Source organism: Perognathus longimembris, chromosome 17, assembly GCF_023159225.1.
Source record: "Perognathus longimembris pacificus isolate PPM17 chromosome 17, ASM2315922v1, whole genome shotgun sequence".
NCBI lineage: Eukaryota > Metazoa > Chordata > Mammalia > Rodentia > Heteromyidae > Perognathus > Perognathus longimembris.
Window position 1 is genome coordinate 43,302,568 of NC_063177.1, and position 19,321 is coordinate 43,321,888.

General features: G+C 34.9%; 1 protein-coding gene across 2 annotated transcripts in view; it reads left to right on the plus strand.

The window, feature by feature from the left end:
* The window catches only part of LOC125366510, a 77,615-nt gene that overhangs the window by 15,292 nt on the left and 43,002 nt on the right, over positions 1–19,321 (plus strand). For both annotated transcript variants that reach the window (XM_048367261.1, XM_048367262.1), the window contains exons 10-22: positions 2,274–2,378; positions 3,330–3,383; positions 4,879–4,983; positions 6,114–6,167; positions 6,785–6,889; positions 9,831–9,884; positions 11,062–11,166; positions 11,936–11,989; positions 12,821–12,925; positions 15,156–15,209; positions 16,181–16,285; positions 16,838–16,891; positions 17,848–17,952. In XM_048367261.1, coding sequence (XP_048223218.1) covers positions 2,274–2,378; positions 3,330–3,383; positions 4,879–4,983; positions 6,114–6,167; positions 6,785–6,889; positions 9,831–9,884; positions 11,062–11,166; positions 11,936–11,989; positions 12,821–12,925; positions 15,156–15,209; positions 16,181–16,285; positions 16,838–16,891; positions 17,848–17,952 — 1,059 coding nt within the window. The remainder of the gene's footprint in view (positions 1–2,273; positions 2,379–3,329; positions 3,384–4,878; positions 4,984–6,113; positions 6,168–6,784; positions 6,890–9,830; positions 9,885–11,061; positions 11,167–11,935; positions 11,990–12,820; positions 12,926–15,155; positions 15,210–16,180; positions 16,286–16,837; positions 16,892–17,847; positions 17,953–19,321) is intronic.

Sequence of the window (19,321 nt, forward strand, 5' to 3'; positions counted from 1 at the left end):
CCACTTGATGAGTGGGCTATAAGTTCTTTGCGGTTTTGTTTTGGAGGAAAGTAATTTTTTTAGTTCTACATATATTTTAGATATGAGGCCTTTGTCCGTTGAATGGCCGGTAGAGATCTTCTCCCAGTCTGTGGGCTTTCTGTTTATCTTGCAAGCTATGTCCTTTGCCGTGCAGAAGCTCTGCAGTTTGATGCAGTCCCATTTGTCCAACCTTTCTTTGATTTGTAGCCTTTCTGGGTCTTTGTTCAGGAAGTTCCGTCCTGCGCCAAGGAGCCCAAGTGTTTCTCCTACTTCTTCCTTTAGTGTTTTCAGGGTGTCTGTTTTGATTTCAAGGTCTTTAATCCATTTGGAATTGATTTTGGTGCAGGGTGATATATAAGGATCTAGTATTAGTTTGTTGCATGTGTTGAGCCAGTTTTTCCAGCACAATTTGTTAAAGAGGCTATCTTTCTTCCAAACTATTTTCTTAGCCCCTTTATCAAAGATTAAGTAGGCGTAGTTCTGTGGGTTCATTCCCGGGTCTTCAATTCTGTTCCATTGGTCTTCAGACCTGTTCCGGTGCCAATACCAAGCTGTTTTTATTACTATAGCTTTATAATACAGCTTGAAGTTGGGTATTGTAATTCCTCCAGCACTGTTCTTTCTGCTTAGGATTGTTTTTGCTATTCTAGGTCTTTTATTGTTCCATATGAATTTCTGGATTGCTTCCTCTATTTCATAAAAAAAATGGTGTTGGGATATTAATGGGTATTGCATTGAATTTGTAGATAGCCTTTGGCAATATTGCCGTTTTGATTATATTAATCCTCCCAATCCAGGAGCATGGGAGGTTTTTCCATTTCCTTAGTTCTGACTTAATTTCGTTTTTCAAGGTTTTAAAGTTCTCCTCAAAGAGGTCTTTCACTTCTTTGGTTAAGGTTATTCCTAGGTATTTTATGTTTTTGGAGGCTATTGCAAAGGGGGTTGCTTTCCTGATATCAGCCTCGGTCTTCGGGTCGTTAGCATACAGAAAGGCCATTGATTTTTGAAGGTTTATTTTATATCCTGCAACTTTGCCAAAGTTTTGGATCAGCTCTAGTAGCTTGGGGGTAGAGTCTATGGGATTCTTTAGGTATAGGATCATGTCATCTGCGAAGAGAGAGAGTTTAACTTCATCTTTACCTACTTGGATCCCCTTTATATTTTCTTCTTGCCTGATTGCTCTGGCTAGGAATTCTAGTACTATGTTGAAGAGCAGGGGAGAGAGTGGACATCCCTGCCTTGTTCCTGATTTTAAAGGGAATGGCTTTAGTTTTCACCATTTAGAGTTATGCTTGCTGTTGGTTTGTCATAAACTGCCTTGATTATATTCAGGAATGTTCCCTGGAATCCCAGTTTTTCCAGGGCTTTTAGCATAAATGGGTGCTGGATTTTATCGAACGCTTTTTCCGCATCCAGCGATAAAATCACGTGGTTCTTTACCTTGCTCCGGTTGATGTGGTGGATTACATTACTTGACTTGCGTATATTAAACCAACTTTGCATCCCTGGGATGAATCCAGTTTGATCGTGGTGTATGATTTTTTTTATGACCTGTTGAAGTCGATTGGCCAGAATTTTGTTGAGAATTTTTGCATCTATGTTCATCAGGGAGATTGGTCTGTAGTCCTCTTTCTGTGATGAGTCTCTGCCTGGTTTGGGGATGAGGGTTATACTGGCTTCATAAAATGAGTCTGGTAGTGAACGTTCTCTTTCAATTTCATTGAAGAGTTTGCTGTCTCACAACTTTTACAAAATATTTTCCTCTCCATGTGTTCCCAGAACCATCTCCTGTTTCAGTTTCAGAACACTTTTACTGAGTGCATAATTCATGGAGATAAGTAGATATTAATTTTTGTCAATGCAGGTAGCTATTTTTAAACAATCTCTACTCACAAGCTATCTTCAGAGCATGAATAAACCAGGTCTATAGTAATTTCTAGGTTTCAGTGGACATAGCACTAGTTTCCTCTGAATCTCCTTCCACCAACAATTTCATTGGTTGTCTTCACTTGCAATTGCAAAATCCCCTTAGTGAGTAGTGCCTGAGTGTAGTTTCACCAAGGCAAAGCTTAAGGTTCTTTAATGCAGAATTTCTCTAATCATTCATGTTTAAATAATCTTAGTTGCCGAGAAATGGATTTTATTTTTCCTTTACTGATTTATTTTTACTTTAATATAACTACCATGCTCCTAATTGTTAACATATTTCTTCTATTTTAACAATGTTCTCAATCTTCATGTCTTTTTCTAAGGAGGCAAAGTAGAAAAAAATAAAATGGATGCTACTTTAGAAACCCTGGGAGTCATGCTCACAGAAAAGGAGCTCAGAGATCTAGCAGACAGTGTTCCAGTTATTGGTGAGCAATGGGGTTATTACTGTGTCTTTCTGCACCTGTGCTCTCAAACTTACCTTATTGAATTGTCTGTATACTCTTCTATCTTACTAGGTTCTTTTTAAGATCAGTAGTTTTAATTCCTTTTAAAGCAACTCACAAATTACTGTATCTTTAAGATCAGTTACCATAGAAGTATTGTATTCCATTGATACCATGTTATGTTGCTTTTTTGGTGTTTTGTTTTTTTAAAAAATATATATCATGCCAGCCAAGCTACTCTCTAGGTCAATACTCCTGGTCCCTGAAGTACAGAGCAACACATAGGCTCAGGTGCTAAAGTAGAAATTGTTCTGAGGCTCCCTAAGAGCAAAGTTGAGTGTAGCAACATGAGATAGAGACAACTGTCTCAGGCAGTTTGTTCCCAGAGGATAGGGAGAGCTGTAGCAGCTGAATAGAGGAAATCTCATACTTTCATGTAGATGTGATGCAAAAATCACAAAGCCTCAGGGATTGTGGGATGCAATGGCTACTAGCTGGTGGAATCGGAGGAGGTATAGTAGTGACTCCAATGTCAAGATACTGCAAACCAGAAATCAAGTGGGAATTGAGCCCAGAGTTGATATGACTAAGTTGATATGGGCTCTTAAGAATCACAAGCCATCAGGATCCAGAGCTATTTGCATTCTGAAAACATTTTCTGTCCACTTGTTGAGCTGGGGGGCCTCGCTCAGGGACTCACAAGTGTTGGGAATGTACTCTTCTGAATCCCAAAGCTGAACAACTCCCTTTGATCTCACCTGCAAACTAACCACAAACAAACCTGCTCATTTCCGCCAAGGGTTTAAATTTAGTCATTGAAATTAAAGGATGCTTTTCAGAAAATGAGGAAAATTTATTTGGACTAGTGTTGAGTACATTTTATTTCATTTGGATACATTTTTTTCTGTGTCATGTATTTTTGTTATCTCATAGAATCTGGGAAAGTTAATTTCAATGAGATGATGGACAAAGTGAAAATTATCACAGGTAAGAAATGAGTTGCTATAAATCTAATTCTTAACATTAAATCATATCTTGATGATATGCCTGTTTTTCTGTTTTACAGTCTTGTTTGTATCTAATTGTATAAGGCTGAACTTCAAACTATATGATAATAATAAGTTTATTTTAAGAATAAGAATTTGGGGGGCTGGGGATATGGCCTAGTGGCAAGAGAGATTGCCTCGTATACATGAGGCCCTGGGTTCGATTCCCCAGCACCACATATACAGAAAACGGCCAGAAGTGGCGCTGTGGCTCAAGTGGCAGAGTGCTAGCCTTGAGCAAAAGGAAGCCAGGGACAGTGCTCAGGCCCTGAGTCCAAGGCCCAGGACTGGCCAAAAAAAAAAAGAATAAGAATTTGGGGCTGGGACTGTGGCTCAGATGATAAGGGCTTGCCTAGCATTCCTGAGGCCCTGGGTTAATCAATTCTCAGTACTGTAAGAAAAAGAAAGGAATTATTTTAACTGTCATTTGTTTTTTGGTTTTTGTTTTTCATTTCTTTTTTTTTTTTCAAATTTTTATTATCAAACTGATGTACAGAGAGGTTACAGTTTCATACGTTAGGCATTGGATACATTTCTTGTACTGTTTGTTACCTCCTCCCTCATTCCCCCCTTCCCCCTCCCCCTTTTAACTGTCATTTGTTAATCATAGATTTCATTCTCTGTAGTTATTTTCCAATTGTATAACTTAGTAACCCTGTGATTTTAAAAGTACCAAATTATAAATTAGTACAGTGAATTATAAAATAGCATGTTGGTGACAAAATAGATAATTTTATAATTTGAATAATAATAGGGCCACTGCCTAACTATAAAAATATCTCAGTTATCTAAAAATAATTTTAATTACATGTTTATTGCACACTGTATTTAATTATATCATTACAAAATAATCTAATTTGATAAGACTAAGAGGAGAAACTTTGTTGTTATTGGTGGTTGTGGGGCTTGAACTCAGGGACTGGGTGCTATCAGTGAGCTCCTTTGCTCAAAGCTAGTACTTTACCACTTTGAGCCACAGCACCATTTTCAGTTTTCTGGTGGTTAATTGGGAGATAAGAGTCTCATAGACTTTCCGGCTGCAGTGACTTTGCATCTTGATCCTCAGACTCTAAGTAGCTAGGATTACTGGCATAAGCCCTGTGAGAAACACTTCTTTCTTTTTAACCCTGTACTTCCCTTGTATAAAGTGGACCTCCCTATACTTTTGCTTATGTAGTTGTTGAGGTGAACATTGGCTAGTCACAAGAATTCATTCATTCATTCTGTTATTTACAATTATTTTCTCACTATGTAGCCGCAGTTGGCCTGGATTGCTCTGTAGTCAAAGCTAGCCTCAACCATTTGATCTTCTGTGTCTCTACCTCCTCAATGCTTGGGGATTATGGGCTTTTGTACCACACCATCCAGCACAATTTATTAAAGTCATTAGATAATATGCAAATTACTCATCCATTTCTATTTCTATCTTTTTGAAGGAGATGAAGAAAATATCAGTGAAGTAAAAAATATTCTAGAAAATATGGGGATAGAGCTAACAGAGACGGAACACACCGAGTTGGTGAAAAATCTTCCCATTGATGGTAAACATTTCAAGTAGCAGTATGGCCTTCAAGGGAGTTGAAGACCATTTTTTCCTATGAGAACTTTTATTAATTCTTGTTTGATAGCCAATGAAACATTAATAACAACAAATTATTGAAATGTGCCTGAAGAAAAAAAGTCCTAGCTGAACTAGAAATTTCAATAAAGAACTTAACTACATTTGGTTAATAGCATCACCTCTGACCACAAGAAGGGTAGACAGGCATTATTATCCTCCCATGAATCTGGAAGCTGCTAGAACCTGGAACATTTGACAAACACTATTTAATACTATTGCAGTAAGAATTTCTATTTCTACTCTTCCTAACCATTGTTGGAAATTTTTGTCAAAACGGTAAAGTGGTACTGTCGTTAGCTCTATTATTTCATATATTTATAAACAATTTGTGTTTCCTCTCCTGTTATCTATTTTGTTTCTTTTGCCCATTCATTGGCTTATAATTTTCTTACTAACTTGTAAGCGTTCTTTATATTCTTTCTTGATCAGGAGGCAAACAAAGGTTTTCTATAAAAGGCCAGATGGCAAATATTCTAGGCTTTATTGCTGCTGTCACAACTGCTCCATTCTTTTTTTTAATAGAGAAAAGTAGCCATAGTTGACAGCTAAACAAATTAACATCATTGTGTTTCAGTAAACTGTAATTTATGGAAGCAGGTTGTGGCTTGGTGTCTTACTGGCCATACATTGCTTGCCTCTGTTCTAAATGCTAAGTTGTTATAGGTGTTTAAATGTTCTCAATATTAGTTTGACTCTCTCTACTACACTTCCTTCTAAATGTTTGCCTTACACATTTACCTCTTCACTATACCTGAAGTGAAGTATCAGCTTGTCAGAGCTAGGAATCAGCCTATTCAGCCAAAAATGGGTTTAAACCTCAAGTGCTCATTTTTTAGTTCTCAGTTCTACTAGGAGGTTTGCTTCTAGAAGATAAAAGGGCAGAAGTGTCATAAAAGGTTAGAAGTATAGTAAAAGAGAAATTAAGGAAATGAACCCAGAAATTGGAGGGTTCATTTCAGCTTTGTTAGGGCTAATAGTTCATGGTCTGGTGTTCCAAAAAATGGGGATACAGGCCTTATCTTTGATTGAACTGGGACTTTTTTCTTGCAGCTGATGGAAAGTTCTATCACAACAGATTGATGGAAGATCTAAAATCTCTTAGAGGTGAGTGAAAGCATAATGAATGGAAAGAAGTTGAGTCTGACATCATCATGTTTTCAGTTTATAACATTTTATAGTCATGAAATAGTTCTTCAAACCATCATATATATTTCCTGTTTACATACATATTATATAATTTTTAGTAATCTGTAGATCTACATACATTTTAGCAGATGATCCTTTTATGTTCTCCCCTGGATGGAAGACTCATTTATACTAGAATTTTCTAGTCATTGGCATGGTAGAAAATAAAGTTTAAGTCTGATCAATGAATAAACAACAAAATATTAACAGATGGTAAATCCATTTGGGAGCTAGAAAAATTAATCTGTGTTTGGAGAGAAAAAATAAGCTTTATACTATTCCGAAACTGTTTGGAATTTTACTTTAATTTTTGTGAACTGATATGCAAACAAGTAATAATTTTTTAATGGTTGTGAAAAAATATGCTTAGTAAAAGTGACTTTGCTTTTATTGTATTATAAGTTATCTTTGTACACTTACATTGACCTCAATGGATGTTGGTTGTCACACTGAAGAAAACTATAGTATTCAGGAAATAATGATATTTGTTATATTTTGAACTGTTAGTTTTTTCACAAGCTTTTTTTCCCCATAAGGAGGAAAGGCTGATATCAACAAACTGGACATAATACTAGAAAACATGGGGATGAATGTTTCAGAAGCAGAATTTAAAGATATGAAAAATAATCTACCAGTGAGTGGTGAGTGTTTAAGATACAATTGAGTCCCTGAGTGTGAAAGCCTAAAGACTTTTTAAAGATATTTTCATTAGTAAATATGAGATGTTATTGGATGATACCATGCATTTATAAGGTACCTCAATCAAACTCATATACCTAGCTTTCTCCCTCTTTCCCTTTCCCTTCTTGAAATAAGTTCAACATACATGCATATTATAATTCAACGTACATGAATACTATAATTTAGATTAACCTCATCAACTGCTGTCTTTTCTGGCCCACCAGCCTTCTTCATACATAGATACAATGTGTTTCCACATTTTTAATAAGATCTAAAACCTATTTGGCAACAAAAAGACATTTAAAGTATCTTAGATAATAAGCCAGATGTAAAATAAGAAAATAACTCCAGTAAGAATGGTCATTTTCAAAAATCAACAAATGACAAATGCTAGCAGAATATGGAGAGTAGAGAATTCTATATACTGTAAATAAGAATGTAAATTTGCATAACCACTATGGAAAACAGTGTGAAAGTTCCTCAGAAAACTAAAAGTAGAACTACCATGTTATCTACCTATACTACTATTACATATATAGTCAAAGGAAGTGAAATCAGAGTAGTAAAGAGCTACCTGCACTCTTGTTTATTATAGTACTATTTTCTAGTAACCAAAATATAGAATCAACAAAGGTTCCTATTGATAAATGAATGGATTATGGAATGGTGTCCATACACAGAGTGGAATATTACTCAGCTAGGAAAAAAAAGGAATGAAATCGTGTCATTTGCAGCTGTATGGATGGAACTAGAGGACATGTGTCAAGCGAACTAAGCAAGGCATAGAAAGAAAAATGCTGCATGCCCCTCACGCAAACTCATTGATTTGTTATAATTACAGAGTAGGATGTAAGTTACCAAAGATTAGAAAGGGTAATAAGTAAAGAACAGATATAAGTCACAGCTGGGCTCTGGTTTCTCACACCTGTCATCCTAGCTACTCAGGACAATCTGAGGATCACAGTTTGATGCCAACTAAGGAAAGTTCATAAGACTTTTATTGCCAATTAGCTACCAAAAAGCCAGAAGTGGAGCTGTGGTTCAAGTGGTAGAGTGCCTGCTTTGAGTATAAAAGCTTTAGGAGAGCTCTTTGATTCTGCATTCAAGCTCCAATACTGGAAAAAATACATATATATGTATATACACATATATATGAAGAAGAAACAAGTCAGTTATTGGATACAAACTATAATTAGATAAGAGAAACAAGTTCTAATGTTCTAAAGAACAGTAGGGTGACTGTAGTTAACTAAAGATAGCAAACACAAAGGTATTTGAATCTTCCAAAAGCAAATAATATTTGAGGTACTGGATCTTCTAATTGCCTTGATTTCATTGTACATTATGTACATATAGTAAAATATATTGTACCCTATAAATATGTACAATTATTGTGTGAACTAATAAGAAAATAATAAATAGTCCAAGGGAACCATCATTCAGTACAGTACTACAGATATTTGATTCATTTTTCCTATATGCCACTCAACTTCTGCTAAAGACATACTACCTTCCGGCTAATCTAAAAGTTTTACTCTATTATTTAAATTAAATATATTATAGGGGAGAAGGATGGAAGGGGTGACACTGACCAAGATGCATTGTAGTCATACACTGACACTTGGACTTGAAACCTTTCTGTACAACTACTTAAAAATAATTTTAAAAATAAGTAGATAAACAAAATGTGATATGTATAAACAATGGAGTATTATTCAGCCACAAAGAAGAGTGATGGTCAAGGGCCAATGGCTCATGTCTATAATCCAGCCTATTTGGGAGGCCCATAATTTGAGGCCAGCTCAGGCAATAGCATTCATAAACCCTATCTTAGTAAATACTTGGACTCAAGGGCAAACACCTGTCAAGTGACTAAATCATGATCGTAGTTTCAGCCAATCTAAGTAAAAATGTTTATCTCCATCTCAACAGAAAAAGCTACACATGGTGGCTTTGCTTATTTTCCTAGGTATGGTGGGGAATATAAGTAGGAGAATCACAGTCCAGGGTAGCCCATGCACAAAAGCAAAACCCTATTTCAAAAATAACCAAAGCAAAAGAGGATGAAGTGGTAGAGTGCCCCCTTAGCCAGTGCAAAGTCCTGAACTGAAATTCCAATGCTACTACTGAAAACAAAAAAAAAAGGGCATACAAAAAAATTGTTTTCTGAACATTATGCAACTATCATATTAAGAAAAATAAGCCAGAACAACATATTGCCTATTTTTCTCCTATGTATATTTATATTTAAAATAAACACATGAAATTAGAAGAGAGACTATTAGAAAAGAGGGGCTAGATCTAGAGAAAGTAATAAGGGTGTAAATATGATCAAGTCAGGGTACACTATATACATGTATGAAAATGTCATAAAGAAACATATTTTATATAGTTGATATATACTACAAAAAAATGGCTTTAAAGAAGTCCACCTCATTTACAGGCTTGTGCCATGCCTCCAGCTCTTGCTATTGCTATTCTCATTATTTTTGAAATAGAATCTCACCTTTTGCCTAGGCCAGCCTAGCTCATGATCTTCCTGTTTATGTCTTCTGCTGTGGCTGGGATGACAGGCATGAACCACCACAGAAGGATTTTTCTGTTAAGATAGAATTTTATGATCAGAATCTTGTGATCCTGTGGCCCAGGACTAGCCTGGGACTTCAGTCTTTTTTATCTCAGCCTCTCATGTAGCTGGGATGACAGATGCACACCACCACACCCAGCTGGAGATTTTTTTTAATTAAAATTATTAACTTTTAATAATAAAAACCGAAGATACATTGGTGAAAACATTATATATTGTCATATTTAAATGTGTTCCTCGTAAGTCATGCTTATAAAGTGGTTAAATATGTTAAAATGCTAGAATATATGTATGTGAAATGCATTTTCTTGTAGATGATGGGAAAGTTGAAATGACAAAGCTGATTGATGAAATGGAAGTTTTTTCAGGTAAGTAAGTGTACTATAGCACCAAGACTCACTCATGTTGTATTTTTTTTTTTTTTTTGGCCAGTCCTGGGCCTTGGACTCAGGGCCTGAGCACTGTCCCTGGCTTCTTCCCGCTCAAGGCTAGCACTCTGCCACTTGAGCCACAGCGCCGCTTCTGGCCGTTTTCTGTATATGTGGTGCTGGGGAATCGAACCTAGGGCCTCGTGTATCCGAGGCAGGCACTCTTGCCACTAGGCTATATCCCCAGCCCACTCATGTTGTATTTTAAATTGGCATCTTACCAGTCATATATCATTGACTTTTAAATTCTGGCTTTTACATGTTTATGAGGATGTCCCATGTTTTACTGTATTATATGAATATTTAAAACCTAGAAAGCCAGAATAAATGACAAAATTAAAACTCCAAATGTTGGGCTGGGAATATGGCCTAGTGGCAAGTGTGCTTGCCTCCTCCGCATGAAGCTCTGGGTTTGATTCCCCAGCACCACATATATGGAAAACGGCCAGAAGGGGCGCTGTGGCTCAGGTGGCAGAGTGCTGGCTTTGAGCGGGAAGCCAGGGACAGTGCTCAGGCCCTGAGTCCAAGGCCCAGGACTGGCCAAAAAACAAAACAAAACAAAAAAAACTCCAAATGTTTTTTTTTTTTTATTATGAGATACAGATTATGTGTTTTCAATGTGTATATGTATGTGTGCCAGTCCAGGGGTTTAAACTCAGGCCTCTGTTCCTAAGCTTTTTTGCTCAAGGCTTGTTCTTTACCACTTGAGCCACAGCTCTACTTCTGGCTTTTTGGTGGTTAATTGGCTTAAGAGTCTCACAGACGTTCATGCCTGGGTTGACTTCAAACCACACATAATCCTCAGATCTAAGCCTCCTGAGTATCTACGATTATAGGTATGAACCATTGTTGCCTGGCTAGATCAGGTTTTAGATTTAAATCTTAAATTTAGGTTGCAAATCCAGGAGCATTCAACTCTCTGACTAATTATACAAATACAAGTTTGGGTTTTTTTTGCCATTCAGTCCTAGTTCTCAAAAAAAAAAATCAAAATTAGCTTCTCTAACAGTCTTGAAGAGTATTTATTAAACTCTGAACTTTATTTTGTACATCCTATCTTAGAAGTATAAATAGATTTCTTGTTCTTTTAGTAGTTAACATTCTCATCTTTTCCAAGGTGAAAAAACTGATATCAATGATCTCCAAAAAACAGTAGAAAGCATGGGGATAGAGCTCACAGAAGAAGAATTTTCAAAACTGCAGGAAACTCTGCCAGTTGATGGTGAGCCATTAAAATGCTACTCAGGCTTTACAGGAAACTTGATTTAGTGGGCTCTGAAAGTTAGTTTAAACTTTCCTATTTAAAATTCCTTTGGAAATTGTTAGGAAGTGTGAATCCAGCTATAAGTCTTTAGTTTTGCCAAGGACTGTGCAAAAATGTGGAGAAAATGAAAGAAGAAGAATAAATTAATTAAAAAGAAAAATGAGAGAGAAAAAAACCATGTAGTTCAGGATTATAGAAGTTTACAAAATGTTTATGTATATTTTATATACCAGAGAACCTCTAAGAATGGCTTCAAATGCTGCATTGTGTAGATTTGTCACATAGCAAAATTTTTCTATTCTTTGATTCATATTTGAAGATAAGTAGGAGAAACATTTAAAGAAATACTGTTTTACAGAAGAGAAAAAAACTGGGAGAGGGCTGGGAATATAGCCTAGTGGCAAGAGTGCTTGCCTCGTATACATGAAGGCCTGGGTTCGATTCCCCAGCACCACATACATAGAAAACGGCCAGAAGTGGTGCTGTGGCTCAAGTGGCAGAGTGCTAGCCTTGAGCAAAGAGAAAAAAACTGGGAGAGAGTAAGAGAAGGGGACATTGTCCAAAAAGAAATATTACCTGACTTATGTATCTGTAACCCTTTTGCACATGACCTTTATAATAACTATAAAAATTGAAAAAGAAATACTTTTAAAATTTCATTGTAATTAAGGTAAATGAACTGTCTTTAATAATATGTTTCTGCCATGAATTAAACCTCTTATTACAGATGCCGAGATGGTATTTCAGAATAAAGTGTTAGATGAAATGAAGTCTCTCAAAGGTGAGTAAAAAACTTACTAGGCCAGAACTAGGTGTGATGATGCATTTCTATAATCCCAGCAGTCAGGAGGTTGAGGCCCCAGGATCTTAAGTTCAGTGCCAGCCTGGGATACATAGTTCCAGGCCAGCCTGGGATACATAGAGACATCCTTTCTCAAAGGAAAAAAGGCAAAACCTTCTTAAAATCTTATGACATAAAAATAATATTCATATCTTTAGATAGGAAATCTTGTCTCTCATTTATAAACCATTTCTTAAGCATGGCTTTTTATCAAGTACATATGTAATTTAACAGCTAGTATTTTAGATATTTCTTAGCATAAGTCAAACTGTTGGACTTTTCTAAATTTCACTTCAAAAGAATTATTTTAGCCTTTGGTAGCTATTTCAGGAGAAAAAAACTGAAAAGACACATGTGAGTTGTTTTTTAAGTTGGTCAGTGGCAGGAACTCATCATCAATACAAAAGTTCAGAAAATGTGAAAAAAAACAAAAAAACATTTGTTTGAAAATATGAACTCATCAAGAGAAGTCATTTAAGTCCATCAAGTATTTTCCAGTGTGAGCCTGGTACAACAACAAGGTTTAGGAAGCAGATTCTGATTATAATTCTCCTGTTAACTTTATCTGTTCTCTTGAGTAAATCAAATTGTTTGTATTCATATTGTGTACCAGAATAATATATAACATTATATGTAATAATATGTAACATAGGACCACATTGAACTTTTTAACAAGAACATATGTTCATTACATGTAATAGTAGTAAATTATCATTAAAATAATACTTATTGCTTTAATTTATTCACATTCCTAACTTCTATCTTTTTAAGGAGGGAAATTCAGTGTCGGTGACATAGACTCTGTCCTGGAAAATATGGCGATCAAACTCACAAAATTAGAGCTTAAAGATCTAGCAGAGTACATAACAGTTGATGGTAAGCCTCTTAGAGACTGCTATTTCCTTTTGTAAGTCTTTACTAAGCTTCTCAGATAATGCATAGAATTTTTTTTTTTTTTTTTTTTTTTTTTTTTTGGCCAGTCCTGGGGCTTGGACTCAGGGCCTGAGCACTGTCCCTGGCTTCATTATGCTCAAGACTAGCACTCTGCACTTGAGCCACAGCGCCACTTCTGGCCATTTTCTATATATGTGGTGCTGGAGAATTGAACCCAGGGCTTCATGTATGCGAGGCAAGCACTCTTGCCACTAGGCCATATTCCCAGCCCCAGAATTTTTTAAATTAGTATTTCTACAATTATTCTTTAAGATACTGAAGGAAAAGAAATCGTATAACCTAATTTTAAAAATCCCAAATCATTGATCTCTTCTACAATGAAATAAGGTGCATCTTACAAGTAAAATAAGGATTACTACCCAACCCAGATCTCCCTGGAACTGGTTAGGAAGCAGAATAAAAGCTGAGAGAATAAAACAGAAGATTCCAACATGTTCATTGGCATGCCAATTATATCTAACCAGTTGAGTGATCTTTTAAGAACTCAGCCTCAATATTTCCAATTCTACATAGCTTTCTTCCAAAATGGACTCATATATTTTCTTCTTAGAGTGTCCGTTCTTTCTGCACTTGTCCAGTATACTTCTAGAGTTTTTAGCCAGAGAAACAAGTCAAGAAAAAGATACGAAAGGGGTAACAATAAGAGAAAAAGACAAAACAAGCCAACTTGTCCCTTTTTGCTGACAGTATAAAAACACCTCTTAGAGCTATAGATGCTTTTGGCAAAATAGCATAATACAAAATCAACATACAGAAACCAGTTAGCTTTTCCATAGCTCAATAATGAACAGGCTGAGGAAGAAATAACAGTTCTATTATAAAGTCTTAAATGTACCTACAGATAAACCTAACTAAAGAGGTGAAAGATATTTACAATTAATTTTGTAAAACACTAAAGAAAGAAATTGAAGACCTTAAATTATGGAAAGATTCCATGTTCATGAATCATCAGAATTTATAATGTATATAAGTGGCCATCTTACTGAAAGTGATCTACATATCAACACCATCCTTATCAAAATTCCAATGAGATTCTTTGCAGAAATAGAAGAAAACAACAACAACAATTCTTATATTCAGGTGAAATCACAAAAGACCCAAATAAGAAAGCAGTTTGGGTCAAAAAAAGGACAAAGCTGAATGTATCACATTATGTGACTTCAAAATATACTGCTAGATAGTAATAACATTAGTAGAATATAGCCACTATCAACAATAGTTCTTCTAATGTTCATACAGTAGAATGATTCTCAAAAATTCTGAAAAATTACAGTGTCTATGTATAGACAATGTGTATATGCAAGATATTTTAGGCTTTCCAGGACTGAATTCCTATCACATGTAGTTACTTATGTCCTTTCCTTTTAAGCTCACATTTGTCCTGGTCAGTGAGGTTTGTTTCTTATAGGCAAGCAATAGTTGGATCTTGTATTTTTAATCCAATCTACCAGTGTATGTCTTTCGATTAGAGAGTTGAAACCATTAACATTAGTGAAACTATTACCATTACATTAGTGAAAGATATTACTAATTTATTTCATTTTTACAATGTTTGTTCCTTTTCTAATCCTCTTTTTTCCCTACTCTTCTATAGTGAGTTTTATTCTTTCATAGATTGTCATTTTTTCTCTTTTGTATATAGAATCTCTTTATCTTCTTTATCTCCCTTAATCTTCTTTTTTAATCTTCTGGTTTTGTTTTCATGAATTTCTTTGCTATTTTTTCTTTTTCATGAAAAGTTTTTGTTTCTCCATAAATCGTGAAGGGTAGCTTTGTGAGATTTAGTCATCTGGATTGGCCATTATTTTCTTTGAAGGCTTTCCATGTCCTCCTGGCTTTAAAGATTCTATGGAGAAATCAGAGATTTTTGTATTACTGATTGATTTGCCTCCACATGTAACTGTGGCCTCTCTCTTGCAGCTTTCAATATTCTTTCTTTGCTCTGTATATTTAATGACTATAATATGATAAAGCAGGTTCTTTACTGGTCTTGTCTGTTTGACATTCTAAAAGGCTCTGATACTTGGATGACCTTTTTTCCCCTCAAGATTTGTCTTTAAGTCCGTCCATTTTACTGCAACTGCACTCTTTTTATGGCTGAATAACACTCCATTTGCTGGCTCATTTATTCTAATTTTATCTTTTCTTATAGCTAATGGGAAGGTTAGTCTTACTGAGTTAATGGATGGAGTAGAAGCTGTCACAGGTAAGAAATTTATACAAATCTGAAAGTGTAAGTTTTATGCAAGTTTTTTTTGTGTTTGCTTTTTGTTGTTGTTGTTGTTGTTGTTTGCAGGTCTGGGGCTTAAACTCAAGGCCTGGTGCTCTCCCTGAGCTTTTTTGCTCACGGCTAGTACTCTACCACTTGAGACAGAGTGCCCCTTCCAGCCTTTTCTGAGTGGTTTATTGGAGATAAGCATCTCACAGACTTTTCTTCCCAGGTTGGCTTTCAACCTTGATCCTCCAGATCTCAGCCTCTTATGTAGCTAAGATTACAGGCATGAGCCACCAGCATCTGGCTATTCAAGATTTTTTCATGTCCTTGTTTCTTCTGCCACATTGTTGTTTGTGTTTTTTAATCTAATTTCTCTAATGTTAGGTTAGGTTTTTGATTGTTTACATTTAGCAATAGAAATTTAATTTTGTGACTTTGTAGCAAGTTCGTTGCTGTTTAGATATGACACTAAAATATTCCTGTATCACAAATCCTAGATCAAATAATTGAACGAGAAGGTAAAGCTCTCATATATATGTACATGTATATATTGATGATTGTGTTATTTAAAGATGTTCAGAAAATTGATATGATGAAAAATATATGAGTCAGTTCTAATAAATTCCTAATTCACAATGAAATTTTATAAACCTCTTTTTCTTACATGTTGTGAGTCCATATAAGGTTCAAGTTATACTGTCTTATCTTTATCAGTATGACATAAATCACTTTACTAGGGTTAAGCAGTATCTTTACAGCACTTTACTAGGGTTAATCATTTTTCTAGGGTTAAGCAATGTATTTATGTGAATGTAATTGATTGTATAGAGAAACCACACTGTCTTTGCTCTTCAACAAGCAGTGAAGATCATGTGGAACAGGCTAAAATGATATTTTTTCATGCTTTGGAATTAGATTACCCTTTAAAATTCTCATATTTTTTCACTTTGTGGTTGTTGAAGGAGGAGAGATTGATAGCAATGAGGTGAAAGATGTTCTGGAACACATAGGGATATATCCAACAGAAAAGGAACTGTTGAAGCTGCTGAAAAATCTGCCAACAAATGGTAAGAATTTCAATTATACTAGTATTGCTTTAAAGGGGATTTACTTTTATGTATTTGTAATCATTTTTAAATCATTTGATTACAGAAAAAAGATTATGCATCTCAGAATACTTAGCTCATCCTTTTTCTGCCTTAAGAATGTCTGTCTCAGTTTAACAGTTAACGAAGTGCAGTCATAAATCCCACCACCACAGGAGAACTTTACATGTTTGGATTCCATGAGAGGACAAAAATTAAATTGTGAATAGAGAAATAGAATATAATACAAGTAAAGAAGTAGATTACTAATAATAGCAACAACAACAACAACAAAAATAAAAAGAACTAAAAATGAACTGTTTTATCAAGGAATTAGCCAGTAGTAACTGTATATATTGCTCATGAGTAACTGGAATGTCTGTAGAAAGAACTTTCTCTATTCCTTAATCTTATTATGTTAAAATGAACTTATTGATGTACATAATCAAATGTCTTTCTAACTTGTAAATTTTATATTTTATCATAATGAATAATTCCTTATACCTCTGATTTGACGTGTACATTTTCTTACAGAGAATGGAAAGATCTATCAAAATAGGTTGATGGATGATGTAAAGTCTCTTAAAGGTAAGAATCATGAATTTTACAAATGCAAGGAAAACACCTCAAAATGTTTGTACTGCCCCTCAATCACTAAATTGTGGATATTGTCCCTAGTCATACATATTGATTTTATTCTTATACTTCTATAAATTGTGATTTACTATTTTATTTTTATTTTTGTTTTTTGGAAGAAATTCCATACTCGGGGAGTTTTTATTCTTAGGCAGAAAAATGGTGCTTACATTTGAAATGTCAAAAAAAAATTTGTGCAGGGAGTTTAGCCATTTGTAGAAAGAAGCTCAATAGTTACTGAAAGCAAACTATTTGCTGGCCAAACATATAACATGTGTCATTAAATTGATAATGTAGTTAATCTAGCCTTTTAAAACTTTACATTACAGGACTGGGAATATGGTTTAGTGGTAGAGTGCTTGCCTAGCACTCATGAAGCCCTGGGTTTGATTCCTCAGTATCACAAAAGCAGGAAAAGCTGGACGTGGCGCTGTGGCTCAAGTGGTAGAGTGCTAGCTTTGAGCACAAAGAGGTGTTAAATAATGTTTTGATTATAAAGGCCATTATTGATTCTCTATTTTTACTGTTATTTTTATTGTTATTTTTACTGTCTACTGAGGCCTTGAGCCTCAGTCCTTGTGCTGAAAATGATACTCATAATACATAAGAATTAATAATTCTATTACTTTTTATAATGCTTTAATTTTGTTTTGTTTTTTTTTTTTTTTTTTTTTTTTTGCCAGTCCTGGGCCTTGGACTCAGGGCCTGAGCACTGTCCCTGGCTTCTTCCCGCTCAAGGCTAGCACTCTGCCACTTGAGCCACAGCGCCACTTCTGGCCGTTTTTTTCTGTATATGTGGTGCTGGGGAATCGAACCTAGGGCCTCATGTATCCGAGGCAGGCACTCTTGCCACTAGGCTATATCCTCAGCCCCTTTAATTTTGTTTTTATGTCCATGTATCTTGCAAGAAGGGACAATGGATATCAATAAACTGGACACATTTCTGGAAAACATGAGCATGAGACTCACAGAAACAGAGCTTGAAGATCTGACTCAGAAGCTGCCAGTGGATGGTAAGCAGTGAAAGTTACTGGGCTCCTCAGAAGGAGGCGTTGGGTATAAATGCCTCTAAGTATAATTATTGAGAATTATTAAGCCATTTAGAAAAAAAATCTATGTTCTTTTTATTTATTTTTTATTTTCTTTTTTTCCTTTATTGTCCAAAGTGAAGAACAGAGGGGTTAGTTTCATATGTAAGGCACTGAGTACATTTCAACTTGTTACCTCTTCCCTCATTTTCCACACACTCCCCACCTTAAAGGAGGAAAAAAAAAAGCCTAAAGTGAGATTCAGTCTTTCTCTAATTATTCTCAGCACTATACTGTCATATGTTATGGTAACTTTTTACACTGTTTTGTTAAGACCAAGGAAGTCTCTAAGATTGCTGGTGGGACAAGGGAGAGGAATTAAACAAAAACAAAAAGTAAAGTGTTTGATTTTCTAGCATAGTGTGAGGAAAAATGGAAATTGAATAGAATGCAAAAGAGACAAGAAAATAATTATAGTGAGAAATTATTAAAATGCCACTAGAAAAATAAAACACCACTATGAATTTCCTTAAGTGAATAATTAGCTGCAATCTCCCTACCCATTAATCATGAAAGTTCTAAGGGGAATAAGGAGCAATGAATGCATCTATCTCCATTGACCACAGATGCTGTCTACCACTGTATGATTCTGAAAAGTATATTGTATTTCTCCTGCTCTTGAAACACTATGGATCCTAATACTTCTCAGAATCTTCATGATTTTATGATAGTGTTTGAGCACTTTAAATCTCACTTGAAAGATAGAAAAACAATGAAGCTATTTCTGATTTTGAAAGAGGCAAACAGTGAGACTATTATTCCTCACTGTTCACTTTCGCACCTCTCCATTCACTTTTTTGGAACTGATGAAGTGCCTTGCACATGATTATTGGTGATATATAAATATGTTATATATAAAATAAAAATAAATAATATATTAACTAAATTACATTGAAATATAATAATAAATAGTATAATTAAATACCAAAATAATATTAAAACAAATCATAAATTAAATATATTATGAACATATTTGAATATTATTACATATTTAGTATTAAATTGTTTAATATCAAATATATTATTAAATATTTAAATATTAATCTATTTCTATCAAATATATTGTCCATAAACTATATACAACATATAAATATTTCATATATATAAAATACATTTATATATTGTATATAGCTTGACATTTACCTAGTCTCAGAAAACAGACTTTGTGGTAGAAATCTGTATTTCAAGTTGATTGTGAATGCTCTCAGGACACCATATCTCTGAGGAAATACATTACACAGGGATTAGGCAGTGAGGGTAATTAGAATGTACAGAAGGATCAGCTGATCATAGA